A 22,944-nucleotide genomic window follows, 5' to 3' on the forward strand; every position below is an offset into this window, starting at 1 on the left:
GCATCATCTTAAACTCATCTCTCTCCATGGCCCTGCAAATCAACACCACATCATCCTCCTGTTTGAACACCCTTCGCATGCTATGGAAGACCTTCAAATGGATTCCCTTAGAAACCTGAAAAACCGTCACCCATGCACTCATCAGCAGCAGATTAGACTACGGAAACACCCTCTACTCTGGTACCACAGCCAAGCTTCAGCAGAAACTCCAGCATATCCAGAACGCAGCCGCACGCCTCATCCTCAACCTTCCACGCCACAAACACATCTCCGCTCACCTGAGAACCCTTCATTGGCTGCCCATCAGAAAAAGGATCATCTTCAAAATCCTCATCCACGCCCACAAATCCCTCCACAACACTGGACCAACCTACCTCAACGAACGAGTGAACTTCCACGCACCCACTCGACTACTCCGCTCTGCTGACCTCACCCTCGCCGCAGTCCCCCGCATCCAACGCACCACCTCCGGAGGCAGATCCTTCTCCTACCTCGCCCCCAAGACCTGGAACTCCCTCCCCATCAACCTACGCAAGACTCAGGACATCCTGACTTTCAGAAAACACCTAAAGACATGGCTTTTTGAGCAGTAATACGGCATCCCCCCTCCCTCTTACCACCCCCCAGAGCACCTTGAGACCCTATCGGGTGAGTAGCGTGCTTAATAAATTTGACTGATTGATTGATTGATTGATTGAGCAGCCTGTAGCTTCACAAGCAGGTTGTCATTGCCTAAAAACTGTGGTCACTATAATTGCTGCTCTGGGGAAAGTCTTAATGCTCAGTGAAAGCGGAGCTCTAAATGCAGCCTCGTTGAGCATGCCTCGTATGCGTCTCGTAGGTGGGTGGTTTCAGGGGGCAATTATGCAAAACAAATGCATTTAGTACAGAGATGCGGACACCAGCACTGAAATGTGGTAGTCTAACCCCTGATGCTTGGTATTTGGCAGGGCTACAGCCTCGTTAAACCAGCAAGTAAATCAAAATCCATTTATTTCAACACACCACAGATGCATCACAAGTTAAATAATTTTGGACTGGGACCCAGCAGACAGTATGCATGTGGAGCGGGGTGACAGCACACTGCCTCTTGTTTTGTCTGTAAAGGTGCCTGCCAACTGTGACCACGCAGGGTCTGAGTGACCCCAGAAGTAGACGGCAGACAAAGAGGGGTTGCCTTTCACCAAAATGCAAAAAGGAAGAGGTCACGCTTACTGTCTGGCACTGTTGGAGCAAGGCAGGATGTTCCAAAGTGTGTCCACGGCCTCACTCGGCACTCTTGAGCACTGGCAATAATCAAAACCTCTGGGGGTGCGGCCCCGATGGATGATAATGTGGAGGCCCTCATGTCCCAAGTGTTCTTATTGTCTTAAAAGGCAGCCACACTCTGTGACTGGACTCAACTCTGTGCCACAGAACAGCACTGCAGCTGCTGTGGGTGAATTCCACTGAGCCCAAGGTCATGAAAGCCTCTGCTGCCTAACTCAACGCCTGAGTGAGAATGCACCTGCATCATTGAGGCCATAACAACTGGGAGCACAGACAACACAGTGATTTGATGCAGAAGCTGCAAGTCCTGAACACCCACTTGCAGCACCGAGCCAATCACAGATTTAGAGAGCCTCTGTTCTGCCTATTACAGTGGCAGCACTGTGATGCCAGCACCAGTAGCATTCAATGGAGGCAAAATTTAACAGAGCACAGAAAGCAGCACTGCTAGAGGCCACTATGACAGCTCCACCATTTTCATGTGATAAATGCCTAGTAAAGGAGCTAGCTGGGAAGTGGTGCAGTATTAGTAAAGCCTCTAACTCAAAGAGGTGGTCAGTAGCAGTCAAGCCTTGGTCCAAGATTCTTATTATTCTGGTGAGAGGATTGTGCTGCATGCAGACTGAGCAGCATTGCTGCAGCATTTGAGGCAATCCAGGCCCGGCTAGAACCTCTTCCTATTGTGTTGTGGAGGAGGGGATATTATAAGTGCAAAGCACTTGGCTGGCCGGCCCGACTGGTAGTGTGGCCAGTCCAACCCTGAAGCATGGGGTGACATTTGTTTCAGAGTGTGGCTCTGAGTGTTGCGTAGCACCAAGGAGTGTAATATGTGCGATCCCCATCACCTTTCTGTTGTGAGTTTCGTATGATTTGTAAACCTGAGAGTACTGACTTTTTAACCAAAACACTTTGCATGCTGGAACTTGTAGTTTTCTTTTCCCTGTCATACAGTATGAGCATACAATTCCCAGCATGCAAACTACTCCTGGTTAAAAAAAAGGATTATGTCCGTGTGTGTTCTTTCCTGAAGGAGATACCGAGCATTTTTCTCACTGCATTCCTGGAGTCTAAGAAGCTGCAGAAAACTCCTGACCCTAATGACGATGGGCTGGCGAGTAATAGAAACTTTAGACTTATTTACACTTTCCTAGATGTCTCGACTCCTGATTTCAGGGAGTAGAGACTTGTTACGTCTACGCTTAGGTGTATCTCTACACTCAGAAAAGTTGAATAGCAAAACCATGCAGATTTATGCTTAGGTGCAAGAGTACGTTTCCATGTGGGTAAATCTACACTGGTAAATATACCTTTGTGAATAGGGCCTCTGCTGTACATTTTACAACTGAAGTGGAAAAATAAATAATTACATTATTATATTTGTACAAGTTACATTCCCTGTTCAATCACAAAACGACGAAAAAACAACAAATCAATATAATGAAATGAAAATGTTACCGTGGCAAGGAATGAATAGAGTAACATGGGCAGAGGAAGAGATTGAAAAAATATTGCACGGAAGCAGGAGGTCACAGAACGTGATATCTGTGACATTCCATGATTAAAAATCATTGTTGTACACTTTCAAATGGACTGTCCCCAGTAGATGGCACTTGAATAGAACAAAACCTAGTTGCTTTCTTTTTACTCACAGACAGGTGGATTTTGTTAGTAGTAAAAAGAGCTAGTAAATGCCACAGGTACAGCCACGTAAATGACTATGAAACGTGGGCGTAATGCATAAACATCAGCACCATGCTAATGACTTATAGTTTGGATATGCTAAAAAAGTTAGATCAGTAATGATGGTATGACATATTATCCACAAACCCAATCAAACAGATATTCATTAAGTAAAAGTAGTAATCATAATATGACATGTAGTGAGTAATTACTTGATTTCATCTAAAATATACAAATTTTAAGAGATAACATTTGTTTACAAACACATAGCTCCTTAAATCAATATCATAAGAAATAAAAAAGATAAGTGCTGTGCGTAGTGGGTGATCACATGGTGCAAACAAAGTTCAAAATGTCTTGTTCAATACTGTATAGCAAAAGATAGTAAAACGGTGCTAGTCTAAGTGTAATACAGTTAGGGCCAGATTTATTAAAGTTTTGTGTTAACCTTGCACCAATCAAGGAGGGTGCGGGCAAGGATAATGCAAAAGCAGGCCCTTCATGACTTGATACATCTGGAGTAACGCAATGCAGCGCAAATTGTTGCCTTGCATTACTCTGCCCAAAGGAGACGTTACTTGGGTGGAGCGTGGGTGTTCCAGTGCAACCACCCATGGATTTTGGTGAATTTCCAGATTTACCATTTGTGACTGACCTGGGAATGCGTCAAAATCCTACGCTTCCCCATAACAAGGAGAAATTGATTTATTTCTCCTGTTTTTGCCTCTTTTTATGTTATGTTATGTTATTGTTATGTTATGTTCTTGAGACTTATATGGCGCCAGCTATCCGGAGACCTCGTAGCGCATTTTTCAGCACACATAGAAAGAGTAAAAATGCCTCCAAGGGTTGTTTTGTTTTTGCACAGGAAGGGGTCCTTTCCTGCACAAACACAATCCTGCATACAATAAAGCATCCTTTCCTCATGTTGCAGGGGTTCCAGCATTACCTGTTAGGTAGCAAAAAGTGCACCAGCGCTGGAAAAGGACAGGAATGTTAAATATGGTGCATTTCTGCCCTTTCCCTTTCACACAGCCCAGCAAGGTGGCTTGCCGCGTTGCATGAATGTTTGGTAACTATGGCCCAAAATTTGGAGAAAAATTTCCTAATGGCCATTTGCAACGCATCAGTTTTCAGGTTTAGTAGCCATAATCATCGATAGTGTTTTCAAACCATACTGTACTCAACGGTCATCACCAGGAGGGTGAAGATTAATTCTGAGCACAAACTTCTGGAAAAGATAAAAAGTCATAGCTAATTAGTGAAAGTTAGAGTTTTATGTGGGCAGAAATATCACATAGCAGACCAGATTTGTATGAAGTAGCAGAAGCCTGGGTCAGTAGATCCCACGAGTCTTGGAGACATAAAAGTTAATTCATAAATCCAGAACAGGGAACAAAAAGAGCTGAAATGTGCTTCAAGTTGTGCTAGATATGAGCAAATACTTACAATGGAACAGCAAAATTACCTTTGGTCAGATTAATTGAGGGGAAGATTCAATAAATCCATAATGCCTGAGAAACATAAATGGGGCAATATGAATAAAAGAGCTTGGATGATATAAGTCAGTGTGCAACACACACAAAATGTATTTCCATGTGCTAGTAGCTGAGAACATTAGTAAAGTGCTAAAAAAAATGAAGGCGTGTAAACAGGAGTGGGGACATTAATACTTGTAACATGGCGAATTGAGGACCTAAAGCTAAAACGTACATGAATCAAGATGTTTCGGAACCACGTGAAAAGGAGGACAAAGGTAATTCTCTGATGAATATGAGGAAGCCCCTGAAGTAGGCTGGGTGCGTGTCCAAGTCCTACTGATACCAGGGAAGCCATGGTTAGGGCTCCTCCAAAATTCAGTTAAGTGTCATCTACACCTCAAAAGCATTACATTAGGCCTGTGAATAGACAGGTGATATACGGTAAATTCTCTGATGCAGTTTAAGTAGCACTTTGGCATAGGTCCGGCAGGTTTCCAAGTATTGCCCTCCGAAATGCATCCATGGCGCGGGTGTCATCATAATGAGATTAAATATAGGGGAGGACTCAAAGACCAAGCACGTGGCCCAGAATCTGAAAAAAGGAAAGGATGCGTTAAAAGTAAAAAAAAGACAAAAAATCTCATGGCTGAAAAAATAGGAAAGAGATCCTATTGAGGTTTTTAGCAAAATAAGAAAGGAAAAGAATTAGAAGAAACTACTCTTAGAGTGGGTCTAGAAAAAAGATTGTTCCTGTGACTAGCAATGTTCATGGCAAAATGTATCTAAAATATATATATATATTTTTATTCAAGGTTTGGGTTTCAAAATTATCAGGGCGTCCATGCTATGGTGTTTGCCATTGAAGAAATTAATAACAACCCAACCCTTTTGCCCAACATCACACTTGGATTCCAGATCTATGACTCGTGTACAATCCTCCAGCGGGCGCTGAAGGGAGCCTTGTGGATTCTAACAGGACAAGAGGAACCAGTTCCAAACTACCGATGCCAGAGAGGATTGCCACCAGCTGCCATTATAGGGGATGCTGGCTCCACTCGGTCAATTGCTCTCGCAAGAATTCTGGGTCTATACAGATATCCTCAGGTAAGACATTGCAAAACTCACTTAAGGGTTATTACTAATCATGAGATAAGTTCAATCAAATAAAAAAAGACTACATACTGGATATGTGTGCACTCGAACTGAACCAGAATCTTTAAACCCTGTCCATTAAATAGACATAGAAAATGATTCAATTTTAACTGATAAGGTCCATTAAACACAATAGTAGAACATAAGACATAGGGCCTCATTATGATCCTGGCGGGCGGCGGAGGCCGCCCGCCAGGATGCCGCCGTCCAAAATACCGCGCCGCGGTCAAAAGACCGCGGCGGGTATTACAAGTTTTCCCCTGGGCTGGCGGGCGGTTGCTGAAAAACCGCCCGCCAGCCCAGGGGAAAACGACCTTCCCACGAGGATGCCGGCTCGTAATCGAGCCGGCGGAGTGGGAAGGTGCGACGGGTGCAGTGGCACCCGTCGCGTATTTCAGTGTCTGCAAGGCAGACACTGAAATACTTTGCGGGGCCCTCTTACGGGGGCCCCTGCCGTGCCCATGCCATTGGCATGGGCACGGCAGGGGCCCCCAGGGGCCCCGCGACCCCCCCTACCGCCATCCTGTTCATGGCGGCTTTCCCGCCATGAACAGGATGGCGGTAGGGGGGGTCAGAATCCTCATGGCTGCGGAGCGCACTCCGCAGCCATGGAGGATTCACACGAGCAGCGGAAAGTCAGCGGGAGACCGCTGACTTTCCGCTTCTGACCGCGGCTGAACCGCTGCGGTCAGAATGCTCGTTGGAGCACCGCCAGCCTGTTGGCGGTGCTCCCGTGGTCGGTGGCCCTGGCGGCCACCGGCCGCCAGGGTCAGAATGACCCTCATAGTGTGATGCCAGATTGACTAGAAGAATGTTAAATGCTATATTAAATGCCTCCCTAAACCCAACAGCAGTCCTATAATCCCACCACAGTACATGTCCATCCCCTCCTTAAACTCAACAAGAATCTCACCCACAACAGAATACCAACCGCCTCCCTAAAACCAACAAATCTCACCTGCTACAAAGCATACCTACTGCATGAATACAAAACTCCACCTATCCAAAACCTACTCTTACTCAAAACACCCACCAAGCTCTGACAATAAGTTTCCCTGATTGAAGAGGAGACAGTGAGTGTTGTCCTAATTTGTATAACGATAGTACTGTTTTTGGGACCAAAGGCAGCAGAGGCCACAGCAACAGTTGGGTGCTGACTAAAGTGTGGCAATGACTGAAGGTACTTTGTAATACTGTTGGTAAGGCACACTAGTTTCCTCCATTTTTTAAAGTGGCAATCACTGTGCAGCCCCCCTTGGCTCTTTACAGTGTTTCTGCCATCGTATCAGACCTTGTTTGGGGGGGCACAGGCCAGGCTGTGCTACTAAACCACAGCCCTGGGGACTAGGGTCCTTTGCCTCTACGGTCCTGCGTGCCTTCCTGATATGGCTCTGCATAATTGGGCAATGAGCAACATCTTCATTACTTGATTCTCTGTACTGATGGAAGCAGACACAACCTTCTCATGGAGGATAGTGTGGGGGTGCCACAGGTTCAGAACTCAACAATGCACCCAGCAACTCCATAAAATGATTGTCCATGGCAGTCTTTATTTTTTAGAAAAGAAAAGTACTGTATTCTAAAATAAGGCACAAATGTACACAAATCACAAAAATGTCCTTGATAACATTTGTACGGGTGTGAGCCCAAAAAGCTTCAAGGGCCCCCCAAGCACTCTGCCCTCCTCTTCTTATCAGATAGTCAGAGGCCCAGTGGCATAGCTACCAGTGCAAGTGCAGCTCTCCCTTCCCCTTTTATCATATAGGGCCTGACGTGCATAGCACTGGTCACAAAATACTGGTTACAATTTGCAACTAGTATTTTTGCAAGCAGTGTAGCAGTTTAAGAACCTACCTATCCACCAATGTGTCAGTTCTCAAAATACCGGTTGCTAGTGGGTCACAATTCAGCCTACTTCACGAATAATAATGAAGTAGGTTGCAAACTGCAACCCACTTGCAATCGTAGCCATTACAGGGATAGAGGCCTGCAGAGGTTAGCAGACCCTCCAGTCTGTAATTGCTTTTGAAGTAAACCATTTTTCTCAGTGCAGCAGATTTTACCTTAAAAGAAAACAGGATGCATTAAAATATATATATACATATATATATATATATATATATATATATATATATATATATATATATATATATATATATATATATATATTTTGTTAGCATTGTTTAAGAGTAGGCTGTTGCTCATAGCACCACAGCCTACTCTTAAAAAATATCTGTCAACATTCACAGGGGCAGCCTTAGAATACAGCAATCTTTCAGTCCTCCTCTCCAAGTGCAGAGCTTTGGCGGCACCTTGGCAGCTTTAAGATGCTTTGGAGCATAGCACCCATGTCCAATCAGGCGTGGATATATCTTTCTCCATGAGAGCCTGGCAGTGTTTTGAAACTGAGTGCTCCAAGGCAGAAGCTTCGTACTTTGGAGCAGCATAGTCCATTCGGCACATCTTCAATCAGTGCCAGGGTAGCCACTTAAGCTGGTGGTCATGTACCCTGGGGTAGGCACCACAGATTTCAGGATTCTTTTGTTGTGGCAGGGACTGCCTGGGCAAAGGGAATGCAGACCTCAAGCAAGAGCACACAGTGGGTACCAGGTGGAAACTTCGAACTCATCTTCAGTAATGAAGACTGATTGGGTGCACATGGCATGTGACATTGCTTGGGACGATGGGGACGACAGTGCCTGGGCACTCTTTAGTGTGGCATTTCGTTCGTGGAGTTCAGGGACTGGCTCCCAGACGAGAACACGCAAGTCACATTGTCTGTGAGTGTATGTTGGACGGAAGACATTACCAGGGTCAGGTTTGAACTTAAATAGCACTGCTTATCTTTTGCTAATATTTAACAAATTCCAAATGAATCTCACCATTAAATATTTTTCTATTTCTTTTTCAAAAGATTAGTTATTTTTCAACAAGTCCGCTTCTGAGTGACCGGAATCAGTTCCCTTCCTTTTTCCGCACAATCCCCAGTGATGAGTTTCAATCCCATGGACTGGCCCAGTTAGTGATGCACATGGGATGGACCTGGGTGGGTATTCTGGCTGCAAATAATGAGTATGGACAACAGGGCAGTCAAATAGTGCAGCGTGAACTAATCAAGGCTGGGGCTTGTGTGGCATTCACCGAGAATATCCTCCTAAACCGAGTAGATAAAAATGCCTTACATATCGTCCAAGTGCTGAAAAATTCAACAGCCAAAGCCATTGTTGTCTTTTCTTCTAATGCTGAGTTGGTTCCTCTACTGGATGAAATGGTGAGGCAGAATATCACTGGAAAGATTTGGATTGCCAGCGAAGCCTGGTCAACATCTTCTCTCCTCTCCATCAAGCAATACTCAGAAACCTTGGCCGGTACCATTGGGTTTGCAATCCATAGTGGAGAAATGTTGAGCTTTCAAGAGAATTTTCTGCACATTCACCCCTCATCATCAACAGAAGATATTTTTATGAAAATGTTCTGGGAAAAAACTTTTAATTGTCAGTGGATGAACCAAGAAAACTTACTTAAGATCAAGGACAATGTAACCAAGATGTGCACAGGGAATGAGCAACTGGACAGCCTACGGATTGACAGCATGATGGATTTCAGAATTACTTATAATATTTACAATGCAGTATATGCCACCGTGCTCGCTTTAAAAGATTTGAGGCTGTGTTTGCAAGATGGAGGGCTTTTCATTCAAGGGACCTGCGCACATATCTCAAACTTCTACCCATGGCAGGTATGTATCTTCCTGAGACAAATAACATGCATATGAGATTATGAAAGTAAACAAGTCTGCCCTGATCTGCATGTGTGCAATTAATGCAGGTGCATATTTTATGATCTGATGTATTACATTGCAAAGTAGATAGATTTCTTAGTGGATATTGGATAGTGTGTGTTGGTATACATCTCTGTACACTAGTGGCATCCACCTAGTCTGACCCTTATGTAGTCTTGTATGCTGCATTGCAGAAACATTGGGACCCCTGTTCAATCAGCAGGATGTATTTAAGGGCTGAGGTATGAATTTGCTGAGAGAAGTGTAAATTATGCACCATGAATTATGAAAGACTCCCCAACCCCCGGACTCCCCCAAAAAATCACATCAAGAAATATCATGTTACCAGCATAACCAGTTATAAAAGCACGATGTTGCTAGTTATGGTGTACCTTAAAATCAGGTCGTATTATATTTTATTATCCTCGGCTTTTCTATAATTTAACAAAATAATACCCTCGTCCACTTTCCAGGCAATTTCTCATCAATACCTAATTTTGTTTCAGGCTCACACTGCCATTTTATACTTCTTAGTGTAAACTAAAGCTAAGAAATTAGGGTTTAAGTGTCACCAAGGCCATTTAAAAACCATTACACATGGCAAGAGCAGATAGCTACTTGTGGTTTGTGAAATTTGTGTAATTTGCTTTGGCTTAATTATGTGAACTTTAGGAAAACCACACAAAAGGTAAACCACAATTCAGTGCTGTGTTTTGAAGCTATTGGCTCTCCATTTCCAGAGTAAAAAAAAAACACGAGCACAGCAAACAGCAGCCTCTTGCTGTCTGCCGTTTGCATTGCTCCAGCACATTCACATAACTTTTTTCCATGAACTGCGCACAAGTACGTGACCTGGTGTAATAGTAAAAAATTGGGAAATTCGTGTAACAAGAGTAACAGGAAATTACCAAAATCACGCTAGATTATGACAAAACAGGGAGCTAAACATTCAAAATAATGTCTGAGTGTTCACTGAGATCTGTTGCTGGAAATGAATATGGCTGAGGGAGGGTCCAGAGAGGCTCCACTAAGGGAGACAAGGATGCCCTCTCACCACAATGCTGCTTAATTTTGCTCTATTGGAGGGTGTGGAACACAGGTAAACATGGAGATAGATGGACATGGATAGACATGCCACGAACAAACACATGGTGGAGAAGACCGGCTCGCACATGAGTGGGTGTGACAAAATGGAGTAAAGGCACATACATTTTACATGATCATCCAGCACAGGAAGAAGTGAACCAAAAGCAGTGTAGCAGCAACCTGAGGACATTTTTATCGGCTCAGGACAAATGCACATAAGAGTGCAGGCATGCTGGCCACACATGGTCGTTAGACATAGTAAGAAGTTCAGCAATCTCAGCATGTAAACACACTACCATGACGTAAAACGTGAGGACAAGAAGAAATCAGGTGAGTACATGGTGCGTAACACCAGCTGTACATGCCCGTATATCACTGAAAGAAAGGCCACAAATGCAAGGTGTAGTCACAAAAACCTCCACATGGCAGTCAGGCACAGGAAGGGTTTCTCGTAAGAGAAACTCGAAGAAGTGCACCAGCTTTTGGGACCTATCAGAAACTCAATACAGGCTGTTCAGGAAGCAATTCCAGTCTTGGCAGGGCCTCCCCTCAGAGGTAGTCCACTTCCTGGATCCATCAGAAAAAGTAGAGTTTCCTTCTCATTTTTAGAGGTTTTTTTTAGGAAGTCTCTACTTCTTGCGTTTTTCCAGATGGCATGTAGACCTCAAAAAGGGGAATATTGAATATTTTGGAGGTGTCAACTTACTTGTAAAGCTGGGGCTGTTATCCTAAATATATTTGTTCTGTCAGATTCTGTGTTATTGCCAAAACCTTGGGAGAACCAATGCATTTCTCTTTTAGTGTGCTACATCTCAATGACAATCAGTGGCAGGTGAAACTGCCTTTCTCGGATTGTGCATAGCAAACAAGACAGCTCTCTGCAGCAGGACAAAGCAGCAGATGTTGGGGCTGAACTAGCAGCTTTCTTCTCTGTATAAGATGTGCAGCTTGGCCCTTGCCTTTTGACTATCCCATTTGTGTAGGTGTTGCTCAGGCCAGGTTACAGCTCGACATGTTGGAAATGGTTTAGCCAGCCTCAGTAAAAAAAATGCTATGTTCACCTTTTTACAGGACAGTTACTCAAACCAGACAGTTGTACTAGATTTAACAAAACATTCTGGAGGGGGGGAAAAAGAGAGAAGCAAAACAATTGGTGCATGCATGCGCACACAAACACGAAACAGAAAGCTCTTAGTACTACTCAACCTATGTAGACCCTAAGCCCCTCATTACGAGTCTGGCGGTCCTAGGACCGCCAGACTCGCGGTAGAGGATAGACCGCCATCAATGCGGCGGTCCAGCTTCCGCATTATGACCGCGGCGAAAACGCCACGGTCGGACCGCCAGCATCGCCACTTTTTTGCCAGCCTAGGGCCTGGCAGTGCCGGCGGTCTCAATCTGCCAGGGAAGCGCTGCCCTGGGGATTACGAGTCCTCTCTTTGCAGGCTTTTACATGGCGGCTGCACAGCACTGCCCATGCACTTGGCAGACGGTGAAAAGAGTGACGGCTGCTTCTGCACCCGATCCACCCCAACACTGCCGCCGGCTTTATTATGAGACAGCGTCAATGTTGCGGGCTGTTTCCTGCTGGGCCAAAAAAGAGTTTCCACCCACGACCCAGCGGGAAACTCGTAATAGCCCTTGCGGTCAGATCACAGCACTGGTGGTTTTCTGACCGCATGGCTTTGATGGACGGAAGTCGTAATGAGGGCCTAAGTGTTCAATATACCCTTTGTTGGCTCGAAGATGGATACTTCATCTCACACCTTCTCAGTTACTCTCATACACACGGCACACACAGGCAATGAGGATGAGGCATGTACCTCACAACTATAATCAGCTGGCAGTAGCCATTAGTAGTGTCATGGTGTGGTCATGGTGGCAGTAGCCACAAACATGAAAACAAGTCCTACTTTAGGTGGTCCTCGATAATCCAACACAAGGCCTCATTACAACTTTGAAGGTCCTAAAAGCAGACCACCAAAGCCGTGGGGAGCATGCCACCGTTATACGGGTGGCGCCCCGAACAAATTATAATGTTCCAATCGGGCTGACCAGCGGGAACATTGCAATACGCATTCCTGCCAGGCTGAGTGCCAGGAACAGTGCCAGAATATTGGCCTCGGCTCCTGTAAAGGAGCCAGGGTCGATATCCTAGCACTCCAGCAACCTCAGAATGTGCAAAGTCTGCAGTGCAGACAGCGCATATTCCAATGATTCTGCATGGGGGAATGCCTGGGCCCCCTGTATTCCCTGGCACTGGCTTTCCACCAGCTTTTTTATAGGCTGATGGAAAGTGGGGTTGTAATCAGCCAGGAGGCACTGAGTTCAGCGTTGCTCTGGCTGGTTACACCTGTGACCACGACTCCCCGTTGAGAACAATGTTCCTGGTGGGATCGGCGGTCTCCTGGCAGGTCCGCCCACGTTGCCATGAGGCAGTCGGACCACCACAGTTACAGCGGTCACACCGCCACCATGAGGCTGCTGGTCTAGGACTGCCAGCCTCACAATAAGGGCCATAATCTAGCATTCCGTAATTTAGAAAAACATCACACCAATATAAAGCACCTGTTGAAAGGCTTGTGATACATGTACGCTCAGAAGTACAAGTTACTTACCTTTGGTAACAAAATATCTGGTAGAGACATAGGCGGTCATTATGAACACAGCGGTAAACACCGCCGACTGCCGTGGCGGCAGTGAAGAGAAGACCGCCGTTGGCGGTGAATAGAAACCCGCCATATAATGATGCAAAAATCAGAAACTGACAAAAATCTCCCTGCCAGCAGTCACCGCCAGGACCTTGTCGGCGGAAATGCCGGACCTCCCACCCCACCACCGCCGAGCACACCCACATCCCGCCCTCCAAATAATGATGCACAAATCACCTTGGCGGTCAGTGGAAGTCAAATGACCATTGGTGGTGCCGATCGCCACGGGCGGCAAGTGGACCCAACAGCAAGAAGTGCACACATTGGATAAGCTAGAAACCCACACACCTGACACACATCCACAACACCATAAAACACTCACAGACACGCCCCACAATCCTTTGCAACATAACTAGGCCAACGAAGACAGAGAGCAGCAGAAGGAAACAACGAACGCCACAATACACGAGACTCACACCGACCCACAGAAGAGCACCCTCACAGCGATTCCACCCCAACACCATTCACCACACTCACCATGTCACCCGCCAAACATCCACGCTTCACAGAAAGGGAGCTAAGGACCATGGTGGACCTGAAGGTGGAGCCACAAATCTTCGGGGCTCAGGTGCCACACACACCCATCGCCAGGAAAATGGAGCTATGTCAGACCATTGTCAACAGGGTCAATGCAGAGGAACACCATCCACTCACCAGAGACGACATCCGCAAGAGATGGAACGACCTGCGCGGGAAGGTCAGGGCCATGGCATCCAGGCACCACATTGCAGTCCAGAAGACTGGGGGCGGACCTCCACCAACACCCCCCGACTACACCGACTGGCCATCCTGCACCCTGAGGGACTCACTGGAGGAATGGACTCGGGTAAGTCATCTACTGTTACCCCGTATACATCACACCTGGAATGCATGCACCACCCCACCCCACCAACACCCACCAGAACCACTAACCCACCCAGGCCACAATCACCACATCCAGTCAGCCTGCATGCCCACAAACCCACTAACAGGCCCACATCCCTCCCCCTGTGCACAGCCACCTACCCCTGCAAGGATTCACAATGCCACTACACCACCCACAATGCATCTCCACATCCTAAGCAAAATGCAGTGCAAACCTCACAAAGGCACCCTGCATGGGCCCAAAAAGTTACACCTTCACAAAATAGCCCAGCCCTGTGCACCCCATCCGATCATGCATTTTTAACAGACATGTCCAACAGGCACCACCACCCATGCTACCCTGACGGACAGGACAAGGAGTGGAAGTGCCCCCCAGGGAGACAGAGGCACCTCACAGGATACTGGGGATGGATCCCTGGACACTGATGAGCAGGCTGGCCCCTCACACAGTCCTGGACTGTCACCATCCAGCAGCCCCACCCAGGATACCACTGACACCCCTACCACCCGGGCCAGAACATCAGCCCAGGGCAACCGTCCCCACACCTGTGTATCCAGGCCATAGACTGGTGGAACACAGGTACAGAGGCTACAGTCACCCCCTACCAACATGCAGGAAGACGATAGCCGCAGTACAAGTGGTACTGCCAGACCTGTGCAGGGGACACAGGCACAGGGGGCTAGGCCCAGTGGGAGGGCATCAATGGCCCAGGGGTGAGGCCACAGGATGGATGCTGCAGCCCAGGACGGGATCTCTGAGGTCCTGGGGGCCTACCAGCATACCCATGACAGATTGGCCCAGATAGTATCCACCCTGGAGCATAGTCAGAGATGCAGCAGGAACACCACCAACAGGCCATGGAGCAGTGGAAACAGCACAACGCCACAATGGCCAGCATAGCAGGAGCACTGCTGCACCTGGTACAAACCCAGTCTGAGACCCACACAGGACAGGAGGCCCCCACTACAGCACAGGAGACAGACCGGACAATAACAGCCTCAGCAGCAACATTCCACAAACTACCCTCAGAGGAAACACAAGGTACAACCATGTCATCCCCTCAAGGTCAACAGCAGGCACCCAAACTGACCCTCATGCCAAGATATGGGACTGGAACCCCTGCCAAAAACAAGCCCCCCTCCAAGAAGTAACTCTGCAACAATCTGCCCACCAACCATCCCACACAATCAACCACCAAACAGTGCAAACAATCAATAAGAACTCATGTAAGTATTGATGGACCCATCAATACCAACAACAAGGCTGCCACCATGTTGGCATTGAGGACACCCACCCATGACCAACTGCCATCACTGTAGATTGCACTACTCAATCCCTGCCACAAATAAAACACATATCACACCTCTAACACTGTCCCCTGTCATAATGTGCGAACAAAGTGAAGTATGGATGCCACTGGCTGATAACTACTTTATTTGTAATGTGTAGCATGAAAGTACACCTGTGTGCCTAAATGTTGTGGAAAAAAAGCACTAAATTGTATTTGGTACCAAGCAGACCTGGACCCAGTTGCTAAAATTCGATTCAAACCCCACCTAGATGACAAAGCACACTGACGGTATGTGTCACAAACACCAATGTCAGCCTTTAGTCCCACATAGTTACTGGAAGCAGAGTTGTATCAGTTGGGTCCTGGAATTGACATCATTCACTTCCTCATCCTCACCATCACTCTCATCCACTCTCTGAGGAAACTGGTCAGGATTTACAGCACCATCCACATCCAATAGGGGGATAGACTTTCTCACAGCCACCTTGTGCAGCATGCAGCAGGCCACCACTATTCTACACACCTTTTCAGGTTCATAGGCCAGGGAACCCCCAGAGATATGTAGACAACAAAATCTAGCCTTCAGGAGACCTATTGTGTGCTTTATCACTCTCCTAGTACGGCCATGGGCCTCATTGTAGTTCCTCTCTGCATCTGTCCCAGGATTCCTCATTGGTGTCAGGAGCCAACGCAAGTTGGGATAGCCAGAATCACCTAGGAAAATGTGTAAAACAGAGCAGTCAGTGTCAAGCCTCTGAGTCAGACAGCCGGGCTGTCTGCTACATGGCAGTTACTGACAGAAACACCACCCTCTGCCTCTTGTAGTTGTTCCATCTTGTGTGGCACATTACTGTTCCTCAGCACAAAGGAATCATGGACTGAACCGGGGAACATGACATTCACATGTGAGATGTACTGGTCTGCAGTACATACCAATTGGATGTTCATGGAGTGAAAGTTCTTTCTGTTTCTGTACACCTGTTCACTGACCTTTGGGGGTATAATAGGTATGTGGGTGCCATCGATGGCACCGATCACATGGGGTATGTTTGCAAACGCATAGAAGTCAGATTTGATGGCAGGGGGGTCAGTACTTTGTGGAAACCTCACATAGGACTGCAGGTGTCATACAAATGCATTTAGAAATCTTGTCAGTATCAAACTGAACACTGGCTGTGAAAAACCTGCACCCATGCCCACTGTCACTTGAAATGAGCCAGTGGCCAGGAAATGGAGTGCAGAGAGCACCTGCACTTCAGTAGGGATGGCATGCTGATTACGATTAGCCGGTCTCAGTGCTGGATCCAGTAATGCACAAAGTTCATCAATAGTAGCACGGGTGAGTCTGTAATTGATTATGATGTGACGCTCCACCATGGTCCGCATATCCACAAGTGGTTTGTACACCGATGGGGCCCTTCCTCGCCACAAGGGTCGGTACCCAGCAGGGATTTGAAACAAGTGTGAGGGACGCACATACATAGGCACACATTGTCATTCAGTGTGCACTGCCTCCTTGATTGTAGGGACTCAAAAGTAAAATTTCCTTGACAGATTTTTATCTAGACCTTAATGAGTGAATAGGGTTTGATATGTGTGGTATTGTTAATGGTCACATGCATCGGTGTGTTAGGTGAACAATAGGGCCTGCATTGTGCAAATATAATTTTTATTAATGCGTAGTTAAGGCCAAAATGTCTGCCCCCTGTAATCCAGAACTGTAGTTGTGGAAGTGACCTCATAACGCTAGCGGTTGACGTAACAGCGTTAACATGGATGCCAATGGGGAATCCTGGCGTATCATGATCGCCGCCGGCGGTGACGGTGCACACCGCCGTGTTATGTATGTGAATTCATCACCCCACCTTCACTTGACTTCCTGATCTCGTGCGAGCAGGTACTCCACTGAGTGTACTGCTGTGTCCTGTCTCTGGTCATGGAAGTGGCTCATGTTGCAGGGGAAAGGGCCCCGGCCTTCACCCAGGAGGAATTGGAGAGGCTAGTGGACGGGGTCCTTCCCCTGTACGCCAAGCTCTACGGATGGCCAGAGGTACAGGTGAGTCAGGGTTCGGGGGCACTGTTTGGGTGTAATAGATGGTGTTGGCAGTACATATGTGTGCACCTCTGAGCCTGCTTGGGCCATGGTTCATGCCATGCTGCGTCGTATGTCCTGTAAGTCTGTCAATACTGTCCGTCCCATAGTGGACGTATAGCCAGCTGTACATATTTTCCAAGTGCCTGACCTCTTTGTTACATTTCTGTGTCTCCCTTTTAGGTCAGAGCCCACCAGAAGAGGGCACTTTGGCATGCCATTGCCAAGGAGGTGCGGACCCTGGGGGTCTACAACCGGCGGAGCACCCACTGCAGGAAGTGGTGGGAGGATCTGCGGCGCTGGGCAAGGAAGATCTGTGAGGCCCAGCTGGGGAAGTCCTCCCAACGTGGAAGGGGTGCCCGTCGGGCACTGACCCCTCATGCTACGCATCCTGGCAGTGGCGTACCCAGACCTGGATGGGCGCTTGAAGGCTGCACAGCAGTCACAAGGGGGTGAGTACTCATGTCACAATCTTAACCCTTGATGGATGTCTGTGTGTGCATTAGGGTTTATGCTGCTTAGCTGCAGGGACTATGACTGAAGTCCATCTACATGATGGCCCCCGTAGGTTCTAGGGGTGTTTTGGTCAGGTCTCCTACACGTCGGGTACTTAGGTGTAGAGCAGGGTTCTGGTCACTAGTGAGGGGCATGGTCATATGCATAGTGGAAGGGTCTGCCTGTTGGTGGAGCTTCTGGGTGGGTGTATGTCTGCCCACTATGTTCACTCCTTTCAGCCATTTACAAGTGTCTCTCCTGTTTCTTCTCCCCATCCCCGTTCTCTTGTGTTGTTTGTGTACATCAGCATCATCTGGCGAGGGAGCTGAGGCAGGAGCAAGTGGGGATGCAGCGGCCCACGGATCCTCGGAGGCAAAGTCATCCGACGCCAAGAGGACCAGTGGGTTGGAGGGCGAGGGGAGTACCAAGGGGGAGACAACTACCACTGGAGGCAGTGACTCCAATACCTCCTCCGATGGGGGCTCCCTGGTTGTGGCGGACCCTAGTGGGCACACCCCTACAGTATCATCTTCCCCCATGCCATCACCGCCCTCCCATTTGCTCCCCACTGCGTTGCCCGTGCCCGCTCACCCAGAAGGGTGGGCATCTCCTTCGCCCCAGGCACCTCCTCCCCTGCTGTCCTCACAGAGGAGGCTATTGACCTCCTGAGAACCATCTCTGTAGGGCAGACAACCATCATCAATGCCATACAGGGGCTAGCATCAGAGATGCAGCAGACAAAGGCCTATCTGGATGGCATTCACGGTCCTGTGTCTGGCCTACAGAGATCTTTTCAGGCTCTGGCCTCCTCTTTGACGGCAGCCAGTTTCCCTGGTCATTCCGTCCCCCCTCCAACCTCCTCTACCCGTTCCAGCACCCCACTCCCTTCACCCGTCCAAAGCACACAATCTGACACCCAGTCAAGCACCTCAACACACAAAAAGAGCACTTCTAAACACAAGCACCACACCTCCCATCACAAGCATTCACACAGCCAATATACACATGCACACACAGCAACATCCACTTCCCCTAGTGTGCCCACCTCTTCCTCCTCCCTGTCCCCTCTACATGAACACCCCCAAGCACTGCACCTTAATTCACTGTTGTTGAGCCTATTCAAGCGCTCACCACAATGGCAGACATCCAGACATGCACCCCAGACACCACACCTGCACTCACCACAACTACTGTAGTTGACACATGCAGCACACTCACCAGACTTGCAGACACCCACACAACATACATGCACACTGGCAGCCTGTCTTCTCCCACTGTGTCCACCCCCCTCCTCCAAAAACACACAAACGCAGCAAGACACCCATCCATCACACATCCACCACACCTCAGCATACTGTCCAGTCACCTGCACCCACAACATGCACCCCTACACCACGTACGTCAACACTCTCTGCCTCCACTCCCACGCCCTCCTCCAGGTCCAACCCAATTGCTCCCAAACAATTTTTCCTCTCCTGTGCTGACTTCTTACAACCCACTGGCCCACCCGGTCTTGTCCCTAAGCGTGCAAACCTCCTTGCCCTTTCCACTCCTTCCACTTCACAACCAGCCTCTGTCTGCCCTTCATATTCCTGTGCCCCTTCCCCAGACAGGAAGAAGCCCCGTGCAGAGCCAAGTCCATCTGGCTCCACCTGGTTGAAGCACACACCCCCACCTTCCAAAGGCAAACCCCCTCCACCTTCCGAGCGCAAGTCCAAGCCCCACACCAGTCGCAAATCCCCACCTCCACTACCCCCTGCCCCTGTTCCCTGAGGTGCCTGGATGCCCCATTGTTGCTCCATTAGGTGGAGTACCGTGCACTTTTGGGAGTCAGGTTGAGGCCATTGTAGCCCAAACACGTCTGGCACTTTGGACTGGCCTTTGGCCTTGTTGTGAATAGTTAGCTCTGTGAGCTGAAATAAATATTTATGTGTGCCCTGTGTTTTGGAGGCAGACTCTTGAACCCTGGTCTCTCGTGTCATTGTTTGTGGGTGTGGGGCATTTGTATGTACTGTGGTCAGGTTGGATTTGCCTTGTGTCGGGTAAGTACCTCTTGCTGTGGGGTGTATGGGTTGTGCTACTGTGAAGGTTTGTCGGAGCGCTGCAGGGTAGGTTGAGTGGGTGGGAATGTAATTGTGCCCTTTCTTCCCTTGTTTCGTAGGTTGCGGTACTTACCGCCATCGTCTTCGTCAGCGGTCTCGGTCGTGGAGGCACATGGCAAAGAGCAGGGCTGGCATGATCTGCAGCTCTCTAGCCATGTCTGCTTCTGCGCGTTGTGTATGCCCCCGGTGAGTGTTTCCTTATATTAGGTTTGTTTCCGCCTGGCTTTGCGTGGCGTTGGTTCCCGCCCCGGAACTGACGGCAGTCTAGTGGTTCATTATTTGATGGGCGGGTTGGGCCTTTCCGTCGGCCTGTGGGTGGACTCTGCCGTCGTCGGCGGCACTCCTCTACTGGCGGTGGGTGGTTTTCAGGATGCCTGTGTTTCAGTTGGTTCTTTATTTAGCGATCCGGACTGCTCCTCTGTTGGCGTTTTTTACCGCCACTGCCGGCGGTGCGGTTTGGACCGCCGTGTTCATAATGAGGGCCTTAGTCTAGTTGCAGATTCCTTACCTTTAAATTTCCCCAGGCGTCAAACTGTATCCAGAGATTTTTCTTCGAGCTGTACCTCTGCGCGCCGTCAGGTGGCGTCGGTCGACTCCATGGGTGCCGTGCTCGCCGTGATGATGTTGAAGTCGTATACAGGCCGACACCGGCACGCTGACGTCAGTTTCTTTTCATGACTTTCCACGACAGTAGCATGGGGCCATGAAGAACACTGAGAGTGGTGGGCTAAAACTAGGGCCCTTAAAGGGAAGTTCCTGTTCCTAAAAATCAGTTTGCAGTGCGGGGAGGATGGGTGGGTGGGAAAGCACTAGAATATGTCTCTACCAGATATTTCGTTACCGAAGGTAAGTCATTTGTACATCTACTAGAGACTTCTAGTTGCAGATTCCTCACCTTTGAATAGATGCCGAGCAAAACCATCCCCGGTTGTGGGCTGTGAACCAAGATCAGACCCAAAAGTCCTGCAGGACCGATCGGCCAAAGTAGCTGTCCCTTCAGACCTGATTGACTAGGCAGTAGTGTGCAGAGATGCCCACATTGCTGCCCGACAAATATCCAGGACTGGAACGCCCGGTGCTAGTGCTGTGGTAGCAGCAGTATCTCTGGTGGAGTGAGCTCGCAAACCTTCGAGGGTTGCTTTTTAGCCAGAGCATAGCACATTTGTATGCATAAATGTACCCATTGTGAAATGGTCCTCTTCTGCACCGCCTTCCCCTTCTTTGCACCAACAAATCCCACAAAGAGTTGATTGTCCAACCGGACGTCTTTGGTACGCTCAAGACAGAACACCAACGCTCTTTTTGGGTCCAGACAGTGGAGTCTCTCCTCTTCATGAAAGGGATGTATGTGTGCATAAAAGGTAGGCAAGGTGATGGACTGTCCACCATGGAAGAGTGTCACTACCTTAAGTAGAAAAGAAGCCCTCGTGCGAAGCACCACTTTGTCAGGATGTATGGCAAGAAAAGGTGACTTAGATGACTGAGCCTGGAGTTCACTAACTCTGCGGGCAGAAGTAATGGTAACTAAAAAGACAGTCTTTATAGTTAACAGCCTTAGAGGACAGTTGTGAAGCGGTTCAAACGGGGTACACATAAGGTAAGTTAAGACCAGGTTGAGATCCCATTGGGGCATGATGAATGGGATAGGAGGAAAGAGATGTGTGAGGCCTTTAAGAAACCTCCCAACTATGGGAGATTTAAATAAGGAAGGCTGATCTGGTAACCTCAAGAAAGCAGAGATAGCTGAGAGATATCCCTTAAGAGTGCCCAAGGAGGAACCCTGCCGGGCAAGGGAAAGAATAAAGAGAAGAACTTGAGAAAGGGGAGCAGATAGAGGATCGACAGAATTGTTGATGCACCATGCCACAAATTTCTTCCAATAACAGGCGTACACAGTTTTGGTTGAGGGACACCTGGCTGCCAAGATAACGTCACAGACTGCGATTGGCAAGTCAAAAGACGTCAACTGTTGCCGCTCAATCTCCACCCATGAAGCCGCAGAGTTGACAGGTTTGGGTGGAGGATCCTCCCCTGCTGCTGCGGCAGAAGATCCTCCCGAAGGGGCAGTCTGATCGGAGGAACTATGGCCATGTTCAAAAGTTCGGGATACCAGACTCTTTGTGCCCAATCCGGAGCCACCAGTATTACTTGGGACCGATCTTGCCTGATCTTCTTCAGAACTCTGGGCAGAAGTGGTATAGGCGGGAAGGCGCCCAGGAAGCCTGAATTACATTTGCGATGAAAAGCGTTGTTGAGCGGGTGCCGCCTTGGAAACTCCAACGTGCAAAACAGCTGACACTGCGAGTTCTCTACGGAGGTGAACAAGTCTAACCAAGGTTCTGCCCACTGGAGGAAGAGACCTTGTGCCACCTCCGGATTGAGATGCCATTCGTGGTCGACCACGCATCGTCAGCTGAGTTTGTGTACTCTGCAATTCACAGAGCCTTCCAGATGTTGAACCACCAGGGAAATGCCGTGATGTTCCAGCCAAGTCCAGAGGCGAAGGGCCTCTTGACAAAGGGTCAACGACCCCACTCCGCCTTGTTTGTTGCAATAGCACATGGCGGTGGTGTTGTCTGTGAACACCTGCACTGCTTCCCCTTGAGGGAGGGAAGAAATGCTTTCAATGCAAGTCGAATCGTTCGGAGCTCCAGATGATGGATATGGAGCCCGGTTTCCGCCGAAGACCAGATGCCTCTGATTTCTGCCTCTCCCATGTGGCCAACCCATCCCAGGAGTGACACATCTGTAATGACCGTAAGCTATGGTTGGGGGAAGGAGAGGGATCTGCCATTGACCCAATTCTGATTTGTTAACCACCACTGCAGGTCTTTCGCAGTCCCTTCCGAGATCTAGACCTTGTCGGAGAGATTCCCCTGATGCTGTGCCCACTGGAACTTCAGGCTCCACTGCAGAGCCCGCATATGCTATCTGGCATT

At 48.4% G+C, this 22,944-nt stretch overlaps 1 protein-coding gene across 1 annotated transcript; it reads left to right on the plus strand.

Moving 5' to 3' along the window:
• Positions 1 to 5,276: 5,276 nt before the first annotated feature.
• LOC138267244 (extracellular calcium-sensing receptor-like) lies at positions 5,277 to 21,019 on the plus strand. Its single transcript, XM_069216101.1, has 3 exons — positions 5,277 to 5,534; positions 8,497 to 9,321; positions 20,876 to 21,019. The coding sequence occupies exons 1-3, from the start codon at positions 5,277 to 5,279 to the stop codon at positions 21,017 to 21,019; spliced, it is 1,227 nt and encodes a 408-aa protein (XP_069072202.1).
• Positions 21,020 to 22,944: the final 1,925 nt, after the last annotated feature.

The sequence above is a fragment of the Pleurodeles waltl genome, chromosome 12 (genome assembly GCF_031143425.1).
Source record: "Pleurodeles waltl isolate 20211129_DDA chromosome 12, aPleWal1.hap1.20221129, whole genome shotgun sequence".
Lineage (NCBI taxonomy): Eukaryota > Metazoa > Chordata > Amphibia > Caudata > Salamandridae > Pleurodeles > Pleurodeles waltl.